General features: G+C 44.4%; 1 protein-coding gene across 1 annotated transcript in view; it reads left to right on the top strand.

Moving 5' to 3' along the window:
- pdzd2 (PDZ domain containing 2) overlaps positions 1-19,582 on the top strand; it is a gene marked incomplete at both ends in the record, with an annotated part of 86,217 nt that extends 66,635 nt beyond the window's left edge. The window contains 12 exons of the mRNA XM_080531550.1: positions 736-868; positions 4,919-5,006; positions 5,313-5,416; positions 6,046-6,211; positions 6,680-7,647; positions 8,314-8,458; positions 14,148-17,052; positions 17,372-17,489; positions 17,632-17,733; positions 18,046-18,319; positions 18,677-18,811; positions 19,416-19,582. Of these exons, the coding sequence (XP_080387676.1) occupies positions 736-868; positions 4,919-5,006; positions 5,313-5,416; positions 6,046-6,211; positions 6,680-7,647; positions 8,314-8,458; positions 14,148-17,052; positions 17,372-17,489; positions 17,632-17,733; positions 18,046-18,319; positions 18,677-18,811; positions 19,416-19,582 (5,305 nt within the window). The remainder of the gene's footprint in view (positions 1-735; positions 869-4,918; positions 5,007-5,312; positions 5,417-6,045; positions 6,212-6,679; positions 7,648-8,313; positions 8,459-14,147; positions 17,053-17,371; positions 17,490-17,631; positions 17,734-18,045; positions 18,320-18,676; positions 18,812-19,415) is intronic.
- Positions 19,583-26,294: the final 6,712 nt, after the last annotated feature.

Here is a 26,294-nt window from a genome sequence, read left to right as displayed (position 1 = left end):
CTCTCTCTCTCTCTCTCTCTCTCTCTCTCTCTCTCTCTCTCTGCGTACTCCTGTATTACAGTATGTGTGTTACAGTACAGCAGAAAGCCCAGGCCGGGGCGATCAGGGATTGAAACAACAACAAAGTGTCTCCCTGCTGCTCTTCTGTGGTCAACAACTGAGGGAAGTGTAACCACTCTCAAATCACAGACAGAGCTGGAGATGCGAGGACGGTAGACTACCATCCATTCTGTAGATGACCATCCATTCTGTAGATGACCATCCATTCTGTAGATGACCATCCATTCTGTAAATTACCATTCAGTTGACCAAAATGATGGTTTTCGCCATGTTTTGATGCTACACCGTGTTTGTTTACAATGACATTATTTACAATGGAGTAAAACAATCTTGCGCTAAGCTCACGAGGCAGTTCTAACTTATATTCTTCAATGACGATATATCAATGATATATATAATGACGATATAAATAATGAATTGAAAAGTAAAAAAGAAAAATTGAGGTTTAATGAATAATTTGTCTGTGTCTGTGTCTGTGTGTGTGTGTCTGTGTCTGTGTGTCTGTGTCTGTGTCTCTGTGTGTGTGTGTGTGTGTGTGTGTGTGTGTGTGTGTGTGTCTGTGTGTGTGTGTGTCTGTGTCTGTGTCTGTGTCTGTGTGTGTGTGTGTGTGTGTGTGTGTGTGTGTGTGTGTGTGTGTGTGTGTGTGTGTGTGTGTGTGTGTGTGTGTGTGTGTAGCCGTGGGGACCAGGTGCTGGAGGTGGAGTCTGTGAGCCTGCGCCACGCGGCTCTGAGCGAGGCCTACGCCATCCTGAGTGAATGTGGCCCCGGACCGGTCAGCCTGATCATCGGTCGACACCCCAACGCCAGAGTAAGATACACACACACTCCAACAGCACCTACTCACCTGGGGGGTATTCCATCAATGTTGCTTAAGGAAAATCCAGTCTCGCAAGATTTAACAAAATAAGCCTGGATTGTCCTTTAGCAACGTTGATGGAATACCCCCCTGGGCTCCTCCTCTCCACCCCCTAATACCCAAGGTACATTACCTAATACCCTATTGTACATTACCAGAACTAAAACTGTTTTTTGAAATCCTTTCTCTAGCACTGTGACAGATCGATAGCACGTGTTCTTTTCAACGGTTTTACTTACCATGACCGATGTACACTTGATTCACTTACTTAGACAATATACTATATTTAGAAACAGCTCAGGAAAAAAATAAGACACTGCAAAATTATTTCTCTGGTTTTACTATTTATAGGTATGTATTTGAGTAAAATTTAAATGTTTGTTTTATTGTGGAAACTACTGACAACATAAATATATCGTTTTTTAGAGCATTTATTTGCAGAAAATGACAACTGGTCAAAATAACTAAAAAGATTGAAGTGTTTTCAAACCTCGAATAATGCAAAGAAAACAAATTCATAATCATTTTTAAACAACACAATACTAATGTTTTAATTCAGGAAGAGTTCAGAAATCAATATTTGGTGGAATAACCCTGATTCAATCACAGCTTTGGTCTTGGTGTGCTCTCCTCCAGTCTCTCACGTTGCTGCTGGGTGACTTTATGCCTCCTGGCACAAACATTCAAGCAGAGGTTCAGGTCAGGAGACTGGGCTGGACAGGGTCTGGGTCTGGTGGTTCAGGTCAGGAGATTGGGTTGGACATGACAGGGTCTGGGTCTGGTGGTTCAGGTCAGGAGATTGGGTTGGACATGACAGGGTCTGGGTCTGGTGGTTCAGGTCAGGAGATTGGGCTGGACAGGGTCTGGGTCTGGTGGTTCAGGTCAGGAGATTGGGCTGGCCATGACAGGGTCTGGGTCTGGTGGTTCAGGTCAGGAGATTGGGCTGGACAGAGTCTGGGTCTGCTAGTTCAGGTAAGGAGATTGGGCTGGCCATGACAGGGTCTGGGTCTGGTGGTTCAGGTCTGGAGACTGGGCTGGCCATGACAGGCTCTGGGTCTGCTAGTTCAGGTCAGGAGATTGGGCTGGCCATGACAGGGTCTGGGTCTGGTGGTTCAGTTGTGGAGGGCTGGGCATGACAGGTCTGGGTCTGGTGGTCCTCCATCCACACCTTGGTTGACCTGGCTGTGTGGCATGGAGCTAGTGTGCTAGTGTGCCATTGAGTAACACTTAGCCCTAAATGACTCCAGGGAGACTGTCCCTGTAATCTGTAACTGTAAGTCGCTTTGGATAAAAGCGTCTGCTAAAAATGGTTAAATGGTTAAATACACAACTGAAATAAGTCAAGTAATATATAAGGATTGTTATTAGCTGTAATGTGCAGTCACTTACATCATTGTGATTTTCTGAATGAAATAATAGTCATCATACAAAACAAATGTAATATACACAACAAACATATTATTTATTATTTTATTAAAGTAATGTGAATATATAATGCTTAATAAATGTCACTACAGTCACTACAATCAGGGCTTTTTTCTCATTTAGCAAAAACTGAACCACAATGTACACGCACGCGCGCACACACACACACACACACACACACACACACACACATGAGATAATCATGAGAAAACACACATAAACTCATATAAAAGCTCACAGACACACACACACACACACACACACACACACACACACACACACACACACACACACACACTACTACTGTACCTCAAAAAGGCCCACACACCACCAATAACTTTTTAGGTTCTTAAGACAAAATTCACACAACAAACACATTCACACAACAAACACATTCACACAACAAACACGGCATTAACTCATCTGCACTAATCCGTCCTTCCACTTCCATCACCACCACCGCCATCTGGAACTCAGTCCCGATCCAAACCGCCCTCCACCTGCTAACAGGCTAATTATCCCACAGCATCAATCATTCAAGCCGACCAGAAAGACAGTCAACAGCATTCCTGGTAGGCTAGCACTAAGGCTTATGGGTTTCCTCCACTCAGTTAATCAAGATATTAAGAAAACTGGGACAGGAACTGGGTGGTGGGGTTAGAGAGAGAGAGAGGGGGGGGGGGTTATGGCTAGAAAGTGCTGACTTGTCATATCATTGCCATAAATGATGTCTGTTGTTAATGAAGCAGGAGGAGGGTTGGTGGGAGGCCTTGTGGCTTCATGGGGCGTACTACTTTATTGTGTGACAGGGGGGGTTGGAAAGGTTAGGTACCCCGCTCTGGGGGTGAATAAATCACTCTGAGAGGGAGGGAGGGAGCGAGAGAGAAAGTGGGGTGAAGGAAAAGGAGAGGAGGAATGAGGAAGAGGGAGATATCGAGTCAAGGAGAAAGAGAGAAAGAGTTCCTAAGATATACTCAAGACACAGAATGCCATTGTGACAGCCCAAGTCTGATTTGGATTCTTTACTTAACACCTTTGATTGGTGTCCTTCGTTTCCCCCCCCCCCCCCCCCACAAATTCTAGAAATTCCATGGAATTCCATGCACTGCTGCAACCAGACTCTCCAGAGCAACCCCTCTTTGAAATCCAAGTCCTCAAGTGCTCAAGTGCAGCCTAGACAGGAAATGTAATATTAGCTTTACTTTGCAACGAGAAATATGTCTTTCCCTGTAGGCAGACAAAGAGTCCTCTACCTTAACGCGCTCAATTGAAAATTAACCCCCACCACAACCTGGTACCCTTGTGAATTTCCCTCAAGCATTTTGTTGCCATTCCCTCAAGCATTTTGTTGCCATAGGTATGCTAGTCAATCTTCTAGACCAGTGAATTACTGCACATTATTCAGACTCATGTTACTTCTCTATTCTCTGACATGTTTCGTTAGGAAGGTATCACTGTGATGTCAGAGGATCCACTTGAGATGTAGAAACTCCCCACTGGTCTGGTGTCAGATATTTATTTCCCCTCAAATGGTTTAAGGGATGTTCCTCTCAAAATACTGACTTGACTGGAGTGTGTCATGTGCACATTTGTCTTAATTAGGCACTTAGCTGCCTTTTGTTTCTTATGTTTGAGGTTAGGATAGGGGTCGCGTAGGTCTCGTCCCTAGAGGTCCACTTCTAACTTAAAGAAACAGAGGCAGAACGAGGCAAAAAAAAGACTGGGTACCGTACGCTGCAACTTGATTGGCTCCTGTAGTCATCTGACAAGAGTGATGCGGGAATCATTTTATGTGATGATGGAGGAAGTGGGCTCTGCCAAGAGTCCCAGTCACCCCCAAGGCTCTGCAAATGCTTCAAGCTGCAGCATCAAAGCAGGGCGAATGTTTCTCATGCAGATGCTGTAAACATATCCAAACACAGGGAATGCAAGGTGGCTTTGAACGCTACAATTGAGAGAAGGCAACACCGTTTGTTTTCAACAGCTCGCTAACTACAGTGTCAGTACACTGCAATTACTGCAGTCATGTCGTTTGTTTTTGTAAAATGTAATTGGTATATTTCATGGTCAAATTAAGTGATTATGTATGTCATTAGCTTTTAAAACTCCTGTGGAATGCTTGCGGGCAAATATATAAAAGTAGAGTTAAAAGTAGCTGTTTTCTGTATGTTTGTACTGTATACTACAATACTACTACTAACTGTAGCTAGTTACACTGACATTATGCTAAACCAAAATACAATTTTCTACCCATGGGTTACTGGTAAACTACATGTTTCAAAACACTGGAAGGCCCAGCCATTTAAACAACTTGAAAATTAACAGCATAACATGTTGCTTTATCTAGTTGACTCTTGTTCTGTGGTGACGACAAATACATTGTTGTGTTCCTCTTCATGTTTATAGTTTGTGGCACTTGACACCGAGTGCCATGAGTTCATTGCCACCTGGTGGTCACATTGCACTAGTAAATACGTGTTGCAAAATGAACGGATTTTTGAAGGAAGTGCATTCTGGTTACTTGAGTGTTTTCCCTTTATGAACCTGGTTGTTTGGCCCTCTTGTTTCCCTCCCCAGGTCTCAGAGCAGGAGATGGACGATGTGATCGCTCGCTCCACACACAGAGACAGCATGAGCAAGGACGCCCACTCCACTCACACTCTAGGTCCGCTACTGCACTTCACTCATCTACCTTCTCCAACTACACCTCCTTATGGAGAACATGTGGATGTGTGGGGTGGGGGCGGCATCGGCATCGGGGACGGGGGGGACGGGGGGTGTCGGTGCAACAATGTGCAATTTAGTTCCCAGTGAACGAGTAATGTGAAAATAGGCAGTTATTGAAACGCTGACGACTCTCTGACCAGTTTGTCACGCGGACCCACAGTCATCCCCGATATGGCTCATTGGGGCCAGGTTGTGAACAATTCTCTGAGACACCCTAACCTCCGTGACTTCTGACGTTTTCCAGGTCTGCCCTCCAAGAGCCCCTCTCCCACAGTGAAGGCCAAGCTGGCAGACGGCTCCAACGCCCTCAGCTGGACGATGAAGAGGTTCCTGGAGCCTGCCAGCAGAGTAAGCAGAAAGACTAGTTTCAGACAGCAGACAAACGTGTCTGATTTGGCTAAACCTGAATTAGCCTGAGGCTCTTGTATGAATAGTGCCTGTATTTGACGTCGTCCATGTCACCCAAATCTTTTTTTTCTTCTTTTTTTTTTGTGGGGCAGTCCCACTCATATTTTTCATTTTTATTGACAGTTACAGTGAAGATTTAGACAGGAAGGATGGGTGAGAGAGAGAGAGGAGGGATGACATGCAGGATATGTCCCCGGCCGGAATCGAACTGGGGACCCTGCGGTTACATGGTCAGGGCTTTACCCGCTACGCCACCTAAGCGTCCCCCAAATAGTTCTTTTGACGGGAGAAATGTTCCCCAGGGGGGTTCCTAGGGGGCTTCTCCATATGTGGGGATGGTGTAAGCGGAGGATTAACCTTGTAACTTTAACGCTGCTCAAGAAACTGGAGTAGGGTGTCCCGTTTGGCATCACAAGGCCCCTGTGTTGATTTAGATGACAGACATTTGCTGGAAATCACCTTATCTTGGGCAGAATGTACAGAGGGTGATTTATTTCTCTCTCTCTCTCACTCTCTCTCTTCCTCCTCTTCTTCTTCTCTCTCTATTCCCCTCCTTCCTGCCCCTGCAGCAAGGCTCCCTGAGTTCGGAGGCAGAGCTGTCGCAGTACTTCTCACAAGATGTCGCTAGTCATCCGTCCCTGTCCGAAACCACGGCGATGGGCTCCAGCGACGACGACATGCTCCACCACAGGAGCTGCAACACGTCCACGGACGACTCCTCCGCACAGCCTCACGGTACGGCCCACGGCCCCGTTCACCAGTCATATGACGTCCATGCGAAAATCTGTAGCATTTAGAGAAAGAGGTGCGGTGGGAGGAACATTGAACAATGCAGTTTTGGTCCGAGCCCTGGCTTTGAAGTACCGTTTTTTTTATGTTTCGGTCGTTTAGACGATTATACTATTTGAGTCTATGATGTTGAATACATTTTTAAATATATTTTATGCTATAAATGTCCAGTGTGGCCGGAGATTGCAGCAAAGCGCAATTCTTAATCCTTTCCCTCAATCAATAGTTTATGTGAGGAATCGGATGACGCACTCCACATCACTCCCTCACAACTATGGTCACCACCTCACAAACGTTACCACAGAATGTCACCTCACTTTTTTGCTCGCTCTCTCTCTCTCTCTCTCTCTCTCTCTCTCTCTCTCTCTCTCTCTCTCTCTCTCTCTCTCTCTCTCTCTCTCTCTCTCGTGGCAGCGTTCAAAGAAGCCGCCTGTGCGGGAGCGACCGCCGGCACTGCGTATAACAGCGCGGTCGGCCCGTCCCCCCGGCCGGTGACCCGCCACGAGGAGGCGGCCCACCAGCCCAGCGTGGCCAGCAGCCCCGGGTCGGTCCGCAGCCCGCTGCTCCGCCAGCGCCGGGTCCTCTGCTACGAGGACGAGCCCAGCGACGACGACGACAACGACGGCGGCGTCCCCGAGGCCGACCGGGGAACCCACGCCCCCCGGGCGTCCCGTTTACCCGAGACCAACGACTCGTCAGAAATGGTCGCCTCCTCCTCCACCGCGGAGGTGGACAAGGACAGCCAGGACAGCGGCGATCTCCGTCGACTGGCGAGTGGCGAGGGACCCACGGGGGGGGCGCCGCTCTACGGAAGCTCCCCGCAGCCCGAGGCGGGGAGCGCCCTCCCGAGCTCGGCCGCCGAGTCGCCCTTCACGCCCCACGTCCACTGCTTCGACCACAACAGCGGGGGGGGAGTGGGGGGGGCGGCGGCCGCGGACGGGTCCGGGGCCGGTGGTAACCTGGGTGTGAAGAAGGACCCCCACCACCACCGCGAAGGGGGTCAGCTGGAATCCAAACGTTCGCCCAAGCTGGAGCACAAGGCGGTGACGCGGGTAAAGAGTATGATGAGTATCGAGGCGCCCAACGTGCCGCAACAGAAGCCCAAAGGGGAGGAGCCTTCCCCAGGCTCAGCACCGGCGTCCCAGCCCCAATCCCAGGCCCAATCCCAGCCAGGGGGAACCCTCCCCAGGACCCTGGGCAAGACGGCCCCCCATCAGCACTGCAGGAAGGGGGAGACCAGCGAACTGGCCGGGGTCTGCACCATCGACGTGGTGGTCCTGAGGAGGAGCGAGGCAGAGTCCTTCGGCTTGGACCTGGAGATCAAGTCGTCCCCTCTGAAGGTGGTGATCACGGGGCTGCGGCCCGGGGGAGCAGCGGAGAGGGTACGTCAGAGAGAGGGGAGCGGAGCGGAGAGGGGGCGGCTGTGGCGCAGGAGTTAGAGCCGGCATCTAATGATCGCAAGGTTGGCAGATTGGCGGTTCGAACCCCGGCTGGCCACATGTCGAAGTGTCCTTGGGCAAGACACTGAACCCCAAATTGCTCCCAATGAGTGGGCCGGCGCCTTGCATGGTAGCTTGCCGCCATTGGTGTGTGAATGGGTGTGTGAATGGTTGAATGATAGGCCGATGTAAAGCGCTTTGGATAAAGGCGCTATATAAGTGCAGTCCATTTAGTTCACCCAGCTCTCACACTGCAAACGTTTTCTGACCATTTGTTTTATTCGACCCAGATTAAGCCTGATTTAGAAATTCGAAATGTTATGACTTAAAGGAGGAGGAGGCGGCTTCGTCTTGGTCTGAGAGACAGGCCCGAAATCATGAAACTGCGATTGACAAATTGATGATTGAAGTGAATCACCAAACATATATTAAAACGATTGTCGTGCTAGAAATATTTGATGGGAAAATGTACCTGAGTATATAGTATGCAGCAACATGAGTTATCATGCAGCACTGTGTTTTTTTGTTTTGTTTTTTACAACCCTCTATTCAACTCACTTGACTGGCTGCTGACTGGCTCCATTTCTCTGGTCTGTCTCATCACTCAAGGAATCCATGGGCAAGATGTGCGTGGGAGACGAGATCGTGGCGATAGGCGACACGCCTGTGTGTTCCTCCACCTATCAGGAGATCTGTGACCTCATGCACAACCTTCCCATGACGCTCACGCTGGAGATCAAGAGGCCCGTCTCCGGTGAGTCCTGTTCACTCCTCTCTGGATATCGCTGCATTCATGACATGCTGGAACTAGGAAACACTGAAATTTCTGACTCGGAAACTCCTTGTAGAGAGATAATACCTGAGTTTTCCACTCGGATGGTATCAGAATCAACCAATAGGAAGCTCTACACAAATACCTGATGTTAGTTTTTAACTTTGACGTTCAGAGTTTCCGACTTGTCATGAATGCATGTCCTGTGGTGTGAGGCTGGGTGGTGCTACTGCTTCATAGCTTTATTGGTGGGCTTTTCCCCTGTTGTTTCCCTGCTAGAGTAATATTACAGTATGTATTCGCTAGCAACTAGTGAAAATAGCACTTTTACCTTCACTTAACTTACTACTATTAACTTAACTTACTACTTACTATTTGGTGTTGATATCGCTCAATTCTCCACACTCATTTTAGTTCAAATCAATTCAACACCTGTTCCAGTTGCATACTTATTGGCATCTCAGTTAATTCACCATCAAAGTTGAGCAGTGACAAACTCCCTTTATTACCTTTCAAACCTGCAAGTATAAAAGACACAAGGTTATTAACACAAATGACAGACAACTGCAAATGCTGTCCCAAATCTTGTTCCCGGAGGAGTTTAAGATAAATATATTTATTTATAAAGTGCTTTTTGTACATCACCGTCACAGTGTTGATGGGAGTGTACCAACCCACTACTGGTGTTTTAGTAGGCTCGGTCCAAACTTAAATGAAAAAACAAAGAAGAAACATATATAAAAACATGAAAAAACTGTTTATACTGTGGCAAGAACAAGTATGTGAACCCTTTGGAATGACCTGGTTTTCTGCATTAATTGGTCATAAAACGTGATCTGATCTTCATCTAAGTCTAAGTATAGTATTGAACACACCCATTGAACATTCATGGTGCTAGTGGAAAAAGTTAGTGAACCCTTGGATTTAATAACGGGTCGAACCTCCTTTGGCAGCAATAACAAGCGCTTTCCTGTAGCTGTGGATCAGAACTGCACGTCGTTCAGGAGGAATTTTGGACCATTCTTCCTTACAGAACTGCTTCAGCTCAGCCATATTCTTAGGATGTCTGGTGTAAACGACTCTCAAGGTCGTTCCACAGCGTCTCTATTGGGTTAAGGTCAGGGCTCTGACCGGGCCACTCCAAAAGGTGGATTTTCTTTTTTTGAAGCCATTCTGTGGTAGATTTACTTGTGTTCAGGTATTCAGGGTCATTGTCCTGCTGCATCACCCAATTTCTACTGAGCTTCAGCTGGCGGACAGCCACCCTGGCATTATCCTGTAGGATACCCTGATAAACTTGGGAATTCATTTCCCCCTCGATGATGGCAAGCTGTCCAGGCCGAGAGGCACTGTTGGGATGATGTTTTCATGTTGGTATGCGGTGCCCTTTTTACGCCATACGTAGTGCTGCGTATTCTTCCGGAACAATTCAACCTTTGTTTCATCAGTCCACAAAACATTTCCCCAATAGCGTTGTGGAGTGTCATGGCGCTCTTTGGCAAACTTCCGGTGCGCAGCACTGTTTTTTTGGAGAGCAGCTGCTTCCTCTGTGGTGTCCTGCCATGGACACCATGCCTGTTCAATGTCTTACGTATGGTAGACTCATGAGCAGAGATGTTACCCAGTTTTAATGATTCCTTCAAGCCTTTAGCTGTTACTCTAGGGTTATTTTTTACCTCATTAAGTATTCTTGCGTTGTGCCCTTGAAGTCATCTTGACTGGGCGCCCATTTCTAGGGAGAGTAGTCACAGTACTAAATCGTCTCTATTTATAGACAATTTGTCCAACTGTGGACTGATACTTGTGATATCTTGGTAACTTTGTTACCTTTTCCAGCGTTATGCAAATCAACAATGCTTGATCGTAGGTCTTCTGAGATCTCTTTTTTGAAAGTCATGGCTCACATCAGCAGATGCTACTTGTGAATAGCAAACTCAAAATGTTTGAGTGTTTTTTATAAGTCAAAGTATCTCTAACCCACACCTCCAATCTCCTTTCATTGATTGAACTCCAGGCTTGCTAACTCCTGCCTCCAATTAGCTTTTGTAGAAGTCATTAGCCTAGGGGTTCACATACTTTTTCCAACCTACACTGTGAATGTTTGAATGATGTATTCAATATAGGCAAGAACAATACAATAATTTGTGTGTTATTAGTTAAAACACATTGGGCCCTATTATGCACTTCATAAGTCTTAAGCAATAAGACGAGGCGGTAGATCTAAACTTAAGACGTGGAGGCGTGGTCAAGGCCACTTTGCTATTATGCGTGCGGTAGTGGGCGCCTAAAACCCGGCGCTAAGCAAAGAAATTAGTCATGGGTGTGTTTTGGGCGTCTTCTCAATCAACCCAATCAGCGTGCCAGGTGCCATTCCCTTTAAGAACCGGCTGCGTTGAGTCATTAGCGCTATGCTATTATGGAAGTCCTAAGAAGGAGGTCAGCGCGCTTCTCTGCAGAAGAAAGTAACAAGCTCGTGCATGATTATTTTCTGAATAAACACGGCAATACCTCCGCTTGTGAGTTGAGAAGTATTACAGAGGGGTCGCTGGAAGACTGCAGGAATGACAGATGTTGATGTCATTATATTACGCACGGCATGCTCGTACTGTATGTGCACAGTATGCGGAGGCAACATACTGTACAGCGCTGGCCTCTCCCTTCTGAAATAAAGCATTTATACTGTGACCGGAATTGACGTCTTGCCGTGGAGCCACGTGCGTGTTCATGTGTGCCCACATGCATGCGCAAACCGCGGAGGCGCGCTCGTGTTTCAAAACGTGCATGAAGTCTAAACTTAAGAACTTTTCAAACCACTTCTTAGCGCTAGGAGCAAAGTCAGATCGCATAATAGCAGGGGCGCCTAGTACACTTCATTAACATATGAACACTCCCACAATGAGTAATATATGCACGGGAGTATTACGTCTTATGTGTGGGCGCCTATCGACACCTGCATAATAGCAGTAGCGTGTATGAAGCGCATAATAAGGGTGGCGGTAGGTCTTAACCTGGCGGTGCGTCTTAATTAAGACTTAAGACGGCAAGTTAAGAAGTGCATAATAGGGCCCACTAAGTTTGTTCATTATTGTAGCTTAGATGAAGATCAGACCATAATGTGACACAGCCCAATGAAAAGGGCTACCTGTAGGCGAAATCATTTTTCTGTTTTTTACATGTGCTTAAACTACAGATTGTAAGCTTTCAAATGATGCATCATACATTGAAATCGGAAACAAATTGAAGACGACATGAGTATTTGAAAGTTGCTACACCGGAAATCACTAAGCACAGAAAATCCCCATCAAAGATAATGAATCCCCATCAAACAACAAGAAACGAAGTCATTGTGTTATAGATTACACTTATTTAATGAACGTAAAACTGTTCGGAAAAATAACGAGTGGGTACTTCACATCTTCGAGTTGAATGTTAGCTAAAAAAACGAAAATCAAAAAAATAAATAATAATACTTTAAAGACGAATTTGACGTCTTTCTCATTTCCGAGAGGTGTCCATTTACATCAGATTGCGTCACATATTTTAAGACACATTTATACATAAATGCAGGTAATCCCAAAAGGTTTACTTTTTTTTGTCTTGCCACTGTATCTCTTCAGCCATGATGGTTTTATAACACTGTTATTGAATGACATGATACATGCCATAACAGCTGATGACTGCCACCTTGTCCACTTAACTGATATTACTCTAATGCGTGAAACATTACATGTTGTTAAAACCCTCATTCAGCATAACATCGTTGGCAAGTGGCAAGGAGAAGACAGCATAATCAGTACAGCCTAATCGCTAATAGCATGTGATGTCATTCTCTGTTTTAACAGTGTTATAATAGCAACATCAAGCTCGCCCACTGCGATTGTTACTGCCTAATACTAACCAGCCTCTCAGAACTCGAATGACCCCCCGTGTATGATGTGACCTCACTGGGAATGAGGGAGAGAGAGAGAGTCCGTCCTGGCCCTAAATCTGGACCGCACACAGTCATTCAATAGACCAGTCTGTCTTTCCCTCATCGCTGCCTTAAGACGTAGGAGCACAGCTGACTTTCCCTTGCTGGCAGTACCCTTCTCCTCCTCAAAGGGAACTGCAAGCAGCTGGCTTTGTATCCATGGTGACTATCGATTCATTTTACCTCAGTAGTTAACTTAGAAGTCCGCAGGAGCACCTGTTCCCCTGCACTAGCAACCTCTTCCAGTAGCTTTGCATAGCTTAACAGTAGATTTGCATAGCTTCTTCATTTTGGCATAGCTTTCTTTTGGGGTGTTACTGCTGTGAGTTACTTGTTGTTTGTCACTAAGGATGAAGTTCTGGACGATCTGTGTTCATTCACTAATCATCAGGATAATGCAGTTTCCATGCTGTTGCTTAATGTAGAGAGGTCATGCATCCATTCAAACGTCTTTAGGTTCAGGTTCAGATTGAGAGATGGCAACAGGAGACGTTATTAGACGATGTAGTTCAGATCAAGAAAATAATCTTATAAAACTGCAGACTGTCTTTTGGCTTTATCTGAACTGGGCTTAAGGTTTGCATATGCTCTTGATTTTGCTTGTGGGCCACTAGTTCTGAAGGCTTCTCCTCCAGACCCCTCCATATTGTTTAATTAAGTAATTGGTCTGATTGAAGGTCATTGCCCTTATAATAACAGGAAGACGTTTGCTGCCAGACCACAGCCAAACACTAGTCTTTTCCTAGACCATGATCTCTCAATTGCCACCAGTAACAGAAGTCTGACACATTTTGAGGATTTTTTACTATGCCTTCTCTTTGCCTCAAAGTAATCATGATTTATAAGATTTACCAGTCAATCATTAACCTTACTAGATATTACATAGGTGACAACAAGAGCACTCATGGCAAGAACACAGATCAAAGTAATCTAATCTATAGAACATCTGATATTCTGTCTGCTTGTCTGTCTATCTATGCCTTTCTGTTGTCTGTCGGCCTGTCTGTGTCTACGTATGTACATACATAATGATAATGTGTTTGATTCATACATGTGGATCTTTATACACTCCAACATTTCTTTCTTTACTTAGAGATGTGCTGCTCTAAGCTGCTTAATTGCTCCCATAAGTTCCCATATCTAGTTATATATCCTATAGGACACTAAATGCTATCAGATTTCATTGAAAGCATGCCACCCTGGGGCCTATTCATACACATTCATTGCGTCCATCATTTTTACCTAATGCACAACAGACCTGCTTCTGCAAGGAGGAAGTTATAATGAGGCTTGTGGTATGATCTGGAGAAGCTTTCATTTAACATCAGATTTTGGGAAATTGTAATTTGATTGGAGAGTTTTTAAAAGGTATTTCTGGAGCTCCGGAGTTGGAATGTTAATTTCTAAACCAGAACCAATAAAAACGTCCTTGTCTGCCTGATGTTATTGATGCGTTCTCATTGATATACAGTATACAGTAAATGAATATCTAGTGATTGATGATGTTCCACCGCTTATTTCTCCTTGCATGTCTTATTTGTGCCTTGACATTAGGACTGTGTCTTAAACAGCCTGCTAAGATGAATGATTACATTTATTATTATTTCTAAATTAATATGAATAGTAGAGGGGGGGGGGGGGTTGGTTAGGCTCTGGGGCAACAAAATGTTAACACTGTTTTCTTGCAATCTTGTCCTTCAGCTGTAGATCGACTGTCCAGTCTAATGATGTCATCGGGGGGATGTGATGGACCCTCCAGAATGGATCAGTCTGCACCTCTCCAGGAGGTGAATGATGACAGTCTGGGAAGGAAAGGGGCCCCAAGCCCCGGAAGTGCCTCCTCAGAGACAAATTCCAAACCCAGAGCCGAAACAAACCACAGCAGTGAAATACCTGTCACCAATATCGATGATTTCATCACGGAACTAAGCTTCTCTGATGATAAACGCACACTCTCCAAAGCACACGTTAATGAGACTTCAGCCTGCAGCATCCCAGACACTGTGAGCCTGCCAGAAAAGGAGAAAAGCATTGCTCAGGCTCTGGCGCGACCCAATCTTTTGGATTTCTCTGTCTTGGATCCAGGAAATAAAGGTTGCCTCTTGCCTGTGGGGAAAACATTCTTGAACAATTACTCTAGAAACTTTAGTCATCTCACTGACGAGGGGACTGCTCTCTCGAACGGAGTCGGGTCACAGAGGCCCGGTGCTGGCTCTAAATGCATGTACGACATGGTAGATGAGAGTGATTCGGAGAGCGACACTGCCACCGACAACAGTCGCGCCGCAGATAAGACGCCGAGCTGCACCGCTGACCCCCAGGAAACCGACTCCGACGAGGAGGAAGTGGAGATTTGTTACAGTGCTGTCCGGCTCCCCGGTGCTCTGAGCCAAGCTGAGCCGAGCAAGTTAACAGATGGGCCATTGTGTCCTCCGCACCCTGTCTCCAGTGGCAGCCAGAACACAAAGGACACCCGGTCCTTTGATGTGGTACACGACTCGGCCGCTGTCTCCCCGGAGAACAAAGACTGCACTGTGGTAACAGCCCAATCCCTGCCTCCCTCTGTGTCCCAGGGTGTCCAGGCCTCTCCATCCTCAGGTGCCTGTTTGACTGGGGGGCAGAACGCTCCCCCCTGCCAAGAGGCATGCAAGTCTTCCGATTCTGTGCCCACCGTAGGGCCTACAGTGTGCCATGTCAACGGTGCCAACTTGGTGTGTGACAACGTTGAGGCACATGTAGCTTCCAATCAGGCACGTTTAAGTGTCAGTAGTCCCTCCCCAACACTAGCTCACCGTAACGTCACGCCACGGAGTCAGGAAAGGACAGCAAGGCTGCATACAAATACTTCACCAGTTTCAGGGAAATCTAATACACAATCACCATCCCACTCCATTTCCGTGGAACCAAAGCCTTCTCACTTGAGCAACGGTAAATCAGTAGAAAGAGCATCGGCGTCGCTAACAGCAAGAGACAGAGCGAGAGAGAATGTTTTGATTTTCCTAGAACCCAGGATAGTCCAGAGTAACCCCACGAGCCCTTCTCTCAGGACATCAGGGCCGAAATCACTAAGCAGTACTTCCGACTCGCCTCTATCCAGCAGCAGGCTCAAAGTCCAGGACAAAACACAAAGGATGAGCACTGCCCCCAAACTGAAGGGCCTTAGCATTAAGAGTAAAGGCAAAGCGCAGGAGCAGCTTTCTCCGAAACCATCCAGAGCCGTAAGTCCTGTTCTGAGAAAAGCAAATGGCTCCTCCCCCAACCAGTCCCCTAAACTACAAACCAAGAAAATGGCCAGCAACTTAAAGACCAACAAACCGCTAGAGAGGAGTAGCAGTCCTGCCTCTCCCAAACCAGGCGACCGAGGGCAAGACAAGGCCAAGTCCGTCCCCACGTCCTCCACAACAGAGGTGGAACAGTTGGTCAACAAAACGAAAGACGAGGTCCGCTCAGATCAAGAGGAGCAAAAGGCGGCCAAGCCAAAGGACAAACCCGAGACACCCACCACCCAGAGGACTTTCATTGAAGTTAGACTCTCATCTTCATCCTCAACCTCCTCTTCGTCGTCCACACCAGTTCTTGCACGAAAGGAAACTGTGAATACAAAAGACTTCACAGAAACCCTAAATATTTCATTACAAAAGGATATCAATGGAAGTGCAGATTGTAGTTTAAGGACAGCTCCTGGGCCCTCTGGTTCCATTGGTAACCCAGACAGGGTGAACGGCATAACAAGTGATGCAGCGGTTAATCCAACAGAATCTGCAGAGGAGGCCTATTTGCTTATGAACAATGCTCACAAAAACTCAAGTTTAACAGAGACAGGTGAGAACCTAAAATCCAGCCGGTCCAAGCTGTACTTAAAGGCAATGGAACGGCGGAGCTTCTCCACAGAGTCCAGCTTGCCAGTGGACCCGAATCCTTTTTCTGTCAGACAGAGGATCAAATCCTTTGAAAACCTGGCAAGCTTCGACAAACCGGTGGTCAGGTGTATCGACATTCAGTCATACGCTCTCACCTCCAAGCCGCCTCTCAACCGGAGGCTATCCGGTTATGTGAGCTCAGTGAGCTCAATGGACTCTCGTTCTCTACGAAGGAGTTTTAGCTCCTGTGTTGACAATTTCAACATTGCCACGCCCTCTTCGCCAGAGCTTTACAAGTCTCCATCTAGCCTGACTCTGATTAACTTTGACCTGCCTCCTCAAAGCTGCAGTGAAGCCCCCATCACTGAGGACAAGGTTTTGGATGAAATTCCCAAAATGTTGCCAGTGGGGATAACCCCCCATACCCCCCCAGTGTTACGGAGCAGGCACTCTAACTTGTCCCGCACTCGACTGAGGGAGCTCAGGGCACTCAGTATGCCTGAGCTGGACAAGCTGTGCACGGAGGACTTCACCAGCGACAGAGATAACACAGTAACATTCAAAACGGAACTGGAGATCCACCCCACCAGGGCCACGGAAGCCACCCCGACAGAGTGCTCCTCTGCTGCATCCTCCATGGAGGGTAACGGGACCAGGATGAGCCGAGGAGACAGTGGGGGTAGTGAGGACTCCGTACCAGGAAAGACCAATGGGCAGCAGCCAGATCTCTGTAGCTGGTCCATAAGGTAAGTAGAAACCTAAATCTAGAGGATTAGAGATCTACAGTATCTATGCTTTATAATACACAGCCTTCTGTCCCTGATTTGAAGAGAAACACACCCATGTACCATCATTCACTGCAATAAAACATTCGATATATTTCATTAGATATTGTTCAATTATGTCGTAAGGATTAAAGATTATATTTTTATCACCCTTATGTCATTTTTTTTATATCGAACTAGAAGTCTACTCATGTATCTGAGAGGTTTAAGACATGCTAAATCAGGATGAAGGAAGCAGTAAATCATGGATTGACCTTATTTCTTTGTTTCCATTCTGCAGTTTGACTGAGCTTGCTGCCTCTCCTGTGAACCAGAGTAAGCTGCAGGCTGTTCTGGCCTCTCTGACGACCAAATCAGATGTGTTGGCTCTGCTTCAGGAGGCCAAGGCTCTCTCTGAGGTAATAAGAGAAGTTATTTTACATCTGCATGACCTGTAATATTGAAGTGTTCATGATTGAATGCCTGATTGTGTTTTAGGTATTTTCTCTCTGTGACTATTGTGTAAAATCCCCCGCACTTGTGTCCGATTCCCCTTTTTAGATTAAAGACGATACTCACTTTGTGGTCTTTACCAAAGAGGAGGGCTCGGGACTCGGTTTCAGCATCGCTGGAGGGGTGGATCTTGAGCAGAAGGCCATAACTGTGAGTACAGTGGTGTCTTTATGTATTTGTTTCTTAGTGAATGCTGAAATAAATCAGTCTGTGAAGAGAGAGAGATACAACTCATATGTTCTTCAGTTCTCTATATTATAGTATATGTAGTGGTATTTTTTGCAATGTTGGTATCAAGTATAAACATTTACATCCAAAATCAAATGAAACATTGTATGCCATAGCATGGTTCATATGGAAATAAGATACAATATAATACAGTTATGTGAATTGATTTTGTCTCCCTCCAGTGTTTCACATGTTGACTGCTCTTAACTTGCATTGAATAACTCTTTTGGTCAGGTGCATCGTGTTTTCTCTAAAGGGGTAGCTGGCTTGGAAGGTACCATTCAGAGGGGAGACAGTGTTTTGTCCATTAACGGCACAAGCTTGGAGGGCACTACTCACGGAGAGGCCCTGTCATGTCTCCACCAAGCCCGGTTGTCCACACAAGCCCTGGTTGTCATCCGGAGAGTGAAAGATAGCGAACCAAATATGTCTCCTCGGCATGACCTCCAAAACCGTGCACGACGAACCTCCCTGTCTTCCAGGGACAACATGGTTGAGACTGGAGCAGGTATGGAGGCTACCATCTATAAGAATATAGATGACATGATGTCTGCCAATTAAGAAATAATTAACTTTGTGTTTCCAAATGTAAACACTTTTGAAATTGATTAGAGATGATCTCATAAAAAAAAAGTTTCAGAACAGCCTTGCTTCAGTTGTTGAAACTGAAGCCTCATTTTCATTCTCGCCAAAATGAACACACAATTCACACATATCCCTGAGTCATTGATGATTTGCAGTGTTAAGCTTCATCACCCCGTTCATTTGAGTGCATGGCAGCCTTGGGGTGGATTCCATTTTGAAGTATATTATTTTGAAGTATATTCAATGAGTTGTTGTGTCCTGGCTTCCCCGTGTGTTCCAGCTGTGGAGGTAGGCCCTGATGGGGCTCTGAAGCTGGAACTCCATAAGACGTCAGCGGGCCTCGGCTTCAGCCTGGATGGGGGGAAGGCCTCTGCCCATGGAGACCGCCCGCTCAATGTCAAACGCATCTTTAAAGGTGAGCGCCCCTTATCCCTCACTACCATCACCCACTACCGTCACAATGTAGCCTTTAGTGTGGGGGAACAGACATTTGAGTTTCATCGAAAGTGAAATGATTCTCCGTTCCCTGTGGTTACTTGTTTTTCCGATCTGTGAAACACTTTTCTTTACGAGGTACTGCAAAGGTCTGAATGTTGTGCTGGGCCGTGTAGGCTCTGAGTCACTGTGAGGTATATGCCTTTTGAGGGTACGAATTGACCATTTCCTCAACAATAATCCATAATAATACACTGGGTTTAATGTGCCTTTAAAAACCCAAGGACATAATACAGCAAAAAAGAGAAAACAATCTGCACTTTATTTCACAATTATGTGAAGAGGTCCCTCATCTGATCTATAACCACAGGATGTAAGTGTACTTTAGCAATAACAAGTCCTTGTTGGTACGATATGGTAATAATTATCTGTGACTTGCATTTATCCGGAACATATTTAATACTTTACAATGTTTGTCATCATCACCAAGAAAATTATTTTCTCAACTCAATGGTCTTGAAATGGATGACACAACGGCATCTGTATCTTAACTGAACTCCCTGCTCCCTTCCTTTGGCCTGTAGGGGGTGCCGCCGAGCTGTCCAGGGTCATTGATGTGGGTGATGAAGTTGTGTCCATCAACGGCAGGTCTCTGCAGGGCCTCATGCACTACGACGCCTGGAACATTATCAAGGCCACTAGCGAAGGCCCGGTCCAGTTAGTCATTCGTAAACCCAGGACGTCTGTATGACAGCACAGACCTCCAGGACCTCTGTATGACAGCACTGACCTCCAGGACCTCTGTATGACAGCACAGACCTCCAGGACTTCTGTATGACAGCACAGACCTCCAGGACTTCTGTATGACAGCACAGACCTCCAGGACTTCTGTATGACAGCACAGACCTCCAGGACTTCTGTGTGACAGCACAGACCGGAGGTCCGCAAATGGAACTATATCAAATAGCGTGCCAAAGCCAGGTCAAGGAAGAGTGTTCGTATGAGGACCAGAGAGACTAAGGGGTTTCACTTTTCTTTTTTTTCTTTTTTCATCTTGGGACGGATTGTGTTTTTATTAATGAATTGTTGAGGTACTGGTGCTGTGGTGTGCAATGTAAGATTACATCTTGGTAGTAACTGCTGATTGTAACAGTAGTTTTACTCTTGATCTCAGAAGATAATCATGTCATCACCATGTTCACGTTATAGTCTAATCAAACATGCAAGAAAACTAAACAAAGGACTGTTGTTGTGTTTTTAGCGTTGATGCTTAGTTGGTAGGTACTGAATCTCAATTGCCATTGGTGGAAGATAAGCTTGATAAGAGAGAAGACAAAAGATCTGCCTGTTACTTGGCCATCTACAATAATGGCATCTTTGCTCTGAAATAAGTGATTAATTTATGAATAATCCTGATTTGCCTTTCAAATCCTTTACCACTTATCTCAACACCCTGATCTGTCAATACATACTGATCACCTACCTGCAACAACGGAAATGACTGTGATATCTGTGTCAAAAAAATGTGTGATTCCATGGCCTTCAGAAAGTGCTGTATTTTGGAAATGTAAAATTGCTTGATGAATCCTACAGTAACACTGTAGTTACTTTGTACTTGAAAATATGGATACTGCTGTCAAAAATGAAGGTTTCCGATGTTCTACTGCTCCAAATTTGGTATATCAAAATTAAGCAATTTTCAGTGAGCAGAATAAGGATGTGCAGTGATTTCTTATTGGACTCATATTTATTCTAACATCCAAATTAACTGTATGATCTCATACCATTCATCGCCTTCATCTCATCATGCCACCTCCTGACCACTCATTCAGGCAGTAAGTGTGAATTCTCAAGTGTCTAGCATAAGTGTCTGATCTTCTCCTATTTATTGTGAGGAGCAACACTATTGACAAGCGTCATACAATCAACATTGTGGCAACGTTATAGTGTCGACTTAAATTCATAATAATTCTAAGAAATCAATTAAGTTATTTTGACTGTCAAAGCATTCATTACCAGTTGTGAGTCATTTGCCTGCGACGATACCCCCGTCCCCCGTCCCTTTTTTTGAACGGTACGGCCCTGTACATGTCTCTGCTGCTGGACATTCTGATTAACCATGATTAATCATGATTAATCATTCTCAACACATTCTCCTTCAAGAAGTGTATTGCAATAATCCTCATATCAATACTGTAGGTATTGTTACATTGGTCAGTCAACTTAAAAAACAAAACAACCAAAACGTATTGTCAGCACACATAATGCATGTATCTCAGTGAAAATACTTTTATTTTGCAGTTTGTCTAGAATGAACTTTGACAGTATCAGCTCTTTGTTAGGTCTGTGTGAATACTGGTATGGTATGTTGTATGAGTCCCAATTATACAAAATACACCCAGCTTGTTCAGTATGAAGCACAACTGTATTTCAAATGCTTATTGTAAATAATGTGTCTTGTAATACAATATGTACATTTGATTAATTTAGTTGTACCATACATTTTTTAAGCAGTAAGATGTGCATTTGATGTAGGGTGACTGAATGTCTTTCTGTTTGTGTCTTTTTCATTTGAATATACTGTCATGATGAATAGAATGGCTGAGACTTATTAAATGTATTGTGTACTTGAGCTCTTGAAATCGAACAATTCCACCCCTGCACCCCTCCACCCCTGCACGTGGTGTCCGATCCTCCGGCTCACCAGTGCTTTCTTTCCTTTAATGATCTTCCAAACTGTTGATTTTGGTAGGTTTCAGGTTTTGGCCTGTTTCTGATAAATGTTCTGATATTTCAGCCTCATAATGGCTTCCTTGACTGGACTGGAACTAGAAACACCTGTCAGGGCAACTGTACCATCGTTGTTGGGTATCCTGAAATTAGGGGGACTATGGATAAAAAGTGTTATAATTTCTGAATGGTGAAACCATGACACAAATACCATAAAATAAGTTGTGTGTTTCACTTTCCCGTTACTAACACAGGGCACTATATAGTATATATATAGTGGACATTTTATCTTCATTTGAAAAAATATTTAAAGAGGGTGGTAATATGACTAAACAAATAAAACAAAAACTAAATATTTAAAAAATGTAATTAATAGAAATACACTTTTCTTGTGAGGAAAAATTGACACATTTATAACTACTTAAAATGCCTAAAATTAGAATCAAGTGCACCGCATCAGGTACAAATGATTAGAACATTGTTAGAGAGGATTTTGGTGAACGTCTTATTTAAACCTCAGACATTTAGTTTGGTTTACTCTTGATTGTTAAAGTGAGTGGTAGATAATGGCCAGATCAAAATAGCTCTCTGAAGCCTTCAGAAAGAAGGTTGTAGATGTGTATGAGTCTGGGAAGGGATTTTAAAAGATCTCCAAACAATTAGAAATCAGCCATTACATTGTGCAGAAAAATAATAAGTGGATAACATTTAAAACAGCTGCCAACTTGGCCAGGTCAGGCTGTCCTAGCAGGTTCAGCCCAAGAGCAGACCACAAGATGCTTAACGATGCCAACTATGTCATCACAGGACCTACAGGTAGCTCTAGTGGGTGGGTAGTGGTGGTCTAGTGGATAGTGAGTTGGACTTGTGATCGGAAGGTTGTGAGTTCAAATCCCACCTGAAGCCACACCACTACTAGTGTGCCCTTGGGTAAGGCACTTAGCCCTCAGTTACTCCAGGGGGAATGGCCCTGTAATTCGTAATTGTAAGTCGCTTTGGATAAAAGCGTCTGCTAAATGGCAAAATTAATTTAATTAATTAGTCACAGTTGATGTCACAGTACATGCATCTACCATCAGAAAGAGACTGCAAAGGACTAAAGTTTGCCTGGGAACACCTAGACAAACACCAGGATTTCTGGAACAATGTGCTTTGGACAGATTAATCCAAAGTTGAGTTATTTGGGCACAGTAACAGAAGACATGTTTGGCGCAAACCAAAGACAGAATTTGAGCACAAGAACCTCATACCAACAGTGAAGTATGAGGGTGGAAATGTCATGGTTTGTCAGGGCCTGGCCAGCTCACCATCATAGAATCCACTATGAATATTATTTATTGCATCAGAGGGTGCTTGAGGAAAATGTGAGACCATCTGTCCAAAAATTAAAGCTGAAGCGGGTGTGAACCATGCAACATGACAATGACCCAAAACATTCCATTAAATCCACCAAGGAATGGCTCAAAAGAAAGAAATGGAGAGTTCTGGAATGGTCAAAGCCCAGATCTTAATCCTATTGAGATTCTGTGGGGTGATTTGAAACGGGCTGTGAATGCAAGACACCCCTCAAACACCACACAGCTGAAATAATTCTGCATGGAGGAATAGGAAAAACTTCGTTCCAGTCGATGTCAGAGACTGGTAGACAGTTGTCTAATTGAGGTTATTTCAGCCATTGCCAAGGGGGCAATATCAGCTATTAGGGCATAGGGTGTCCTAACTTTTTCCTCAGTAGGAATTATCATCTTTGTTAATTTTTGTTAGCCCCAACCCTAACCCTAAATAAATGCTAACTTTAAAAAATAAAATAAAAAAAAATACATAAAAATTTCATAAATTACCTTTATCTATAGATATTGTATGTATATGTCATTGTTACGTTCTTGTTCTCTAGGGTGAAGAAGTAACAAATTACAGTTGGTATGAGTAAAAGTAAAGATATTTATTTGGCCATGACAGTTTTGAAGTCTTAAGGGCTCTGCACACAGCGTGCGATTTCTGTTGCGCGACAGCATTCCATTGCAACGCACACGGCGTGCGATGCGATTTTGTTGCGCCGCAAAATTCCATTTTCAACTCACACCATTGAAGTCTATGAGAAAATCATAAAAAATCGCATCCCAATGCACACAGCGTGCGATGCCATTTCTGTTGCACCTCAACATTCCATTCTCAATTGTTACGTAGTCGGACCAGGCAGGCTGATTACAATAGGCTCTACCAATATTGCTTGTATTGCTTCCACAATTTCTACAAGATACAACTGGACATATTGTGATAAAATATGTGGGTCCCCTGATTTAGGGGGTGTACCATGTTCTGTACATGTTCTGAAAGATGGCGGCCGGATGTCTCATGGCCGGATGTTGCCGCAATTGTCCTCTAGACTGCTGGGACTTGTAGTGTTTGATGGGGAAATACATGGGAGCATTTAGCACAACAACAACACTCAACAAATAAATGGAGCCCTTTAAGGGCTCTGCACACAGCGTGCGATTTCTGTTGCGCGTCAACGTTCCATTTTGAAGTTTGAATGGAAGTCTATGAGAACATCGCATTTACCCACACACGGCCCCGATTTTAATCGCACGGCGAACATTCGATTCCATTCATTTTGAATGGGACAAAGCACACGGCGTGCGAGTTTTGTCGCACTGTCAAATGAATGGAATCGAATGTTCGCCGTGCGATTAAAATCGGGGCCGTGTGTGGGTAAATGCGATGTTCTCATAGACTTCCATTCAAACTTCAAAATGGAACGTTGACGCGCAACAGAAATCGCACGCTGTGTGCAGAGCCCTTTATAGTAATGAATGAAACAGAATTAGAACTAACAAACAAATGCCTCACAAACAAAAGAAACAATGAACACATCCCTAGGATGGTTTTGAAACAACAAACAAAAAAGTCACTATGTAAAATCTTTAAAGTATAATGCGACTATTAGAGTACAAAACTCAAAGTATCAACCAAACATCTCTGAACAAAGTATCAACTCAATCATAACAAAATGAGATCTAACAAAGTAAACCACCCGCATGGCATACAACAAAAGTGGTGGGAGCCTGTTGTGTGAGACACAATAGCTGCTGCTGGTTTCCCCTCATCTTCTTTTGAATATTGTGGCCTCTGAGGATTGGCTGGTTTTTCCCAATTATCCAGGGGGGTGGATCCCCTGGACTAGGACTCATCTCCTGTGTAGATTTTAAAGAGACACACACAAACACACACAGACACAGACACAGACAACCAGAACAGACACTACTACAGACACCAACATATAGACAGACAACCAGGCTACTGATAGCCGTCACAGTCATATAGCACAATATTTATCTTGAGACTTAAGTTCAAAATAAGATTTTAGCTGTAATGACAATTATGAAGTTGCACAGCAAGATTTTTCCTAAATTCAAATATAAATCGATGATTTTATTAAAGTTGGTAAAGGTAAATAAAAAAGTTTATGCTTGTACATTTTATTTTCTGGTGTTCATTTTAGCATTTGGTTTTAATATTATATATTTATATTACACAACTGACTTAATCATGCAGCTGTTTGTTTCATTCATTCAGATTGCTCTCTAAAACAGGAGTGTCATATAGAGTGCCCTCCAAAGGTATTGGAAAGAGGAAGCATGTTGTCTTTCTTTAGCTCTATACTTCAACAGTTTGGATTTGAAATCAAATAATTACTCTGAGGTCATAGTATGGAGGGCACTGTAGTGTATAATTCTGTGTGTGCTAGGGAGCACAATCCCTGTAGTAATATCATCTGAGCAGGTTTCATCACTTATGTTGGACGAATTGACCCTGGGTGTGGTATTTCTGTACAAAGTATGTATGTTGTACTTTGAATATTCTTACTATCTAATCTGAGTCAACTATGTACACTTCTTGTGTCATTAATTTAATAGTACACTAGAGGTATGTGTTAAATTGAATGCAAACGTGTTCAAAGTTTTGGGCATACAGATCTTTGCTTTTGTCTTTGTCACCTTTTCTCGTCTTAATTTGTTTTATTTAAATCCCATTTCATTTATTACCTATGGTAGATTAGATAAGTAAATATAGTGAAGGGTCAGTGTAAGCAAATGTACATTCCTTTTACACACGATTTGCATTAGATTCTGCATGCATATTGGGAGTATTTTGAATGGTAGCTGACTGACCCACACACACATGCAGTGTTGCCCCTCACATAGGGCTTTCTCTCCACCAAGGAACCGTGCCGGTTCTGGAACGCGAACCTAGTCTGGAACCGACCGGCGTGTTGAGACTGACGCTAAATTGGTTTGGAGCCTGAAAAGTTGGTTCGCAGCTGGAACCAGAAAATAGTGGTTCTCAGTGCGAACCAAAAACTAGAACCGTGACGTTGTCAGTGGGTCTGTCATATTCTAGGCTGTGAGGACTGGCAAGAAGGAAGGAGACAAAATGTAATCTAATTTAAATCTATTCATTAGTAATTGAAAAAGTAATAATTCTCTCTATCTTCCTCACATGCTCAGCAAACACACACACACACACACACACACACGCGCGAACGCAAACTTCGTAAGATATTCTATTCCAGTAATGGAGCAGCTGGCTAGTAAGAGAACTAGCTAACTAACTCTCTTGTTTTCATAGAAAATAGTGTTTATTTCAGATACTGTAGTGGAAGATATTATCCTAATTTCCAGTGAAGTAGCTGCCATCTTGTTGGGACATTTTAGTTTATCCCGCCCCTTCGT

The sequence above is a fragment of the Nansenia antarctica genome, assembly GCF_963989245.1.
Source record: "Nansenia antarctica genome assembly, chromosome: 5".
Taxonomy (NCBI): Eukaryota; Metazoa; Chordata; class Actinopteri; order Argentiniformes; family Microstomatidae; genus Nansenia; species Nansenia antarctica.
Note: the sequence above shows the minus strand (reverse complement) of the source record. Positions and strands in the feature narration are given on the sequence as shown.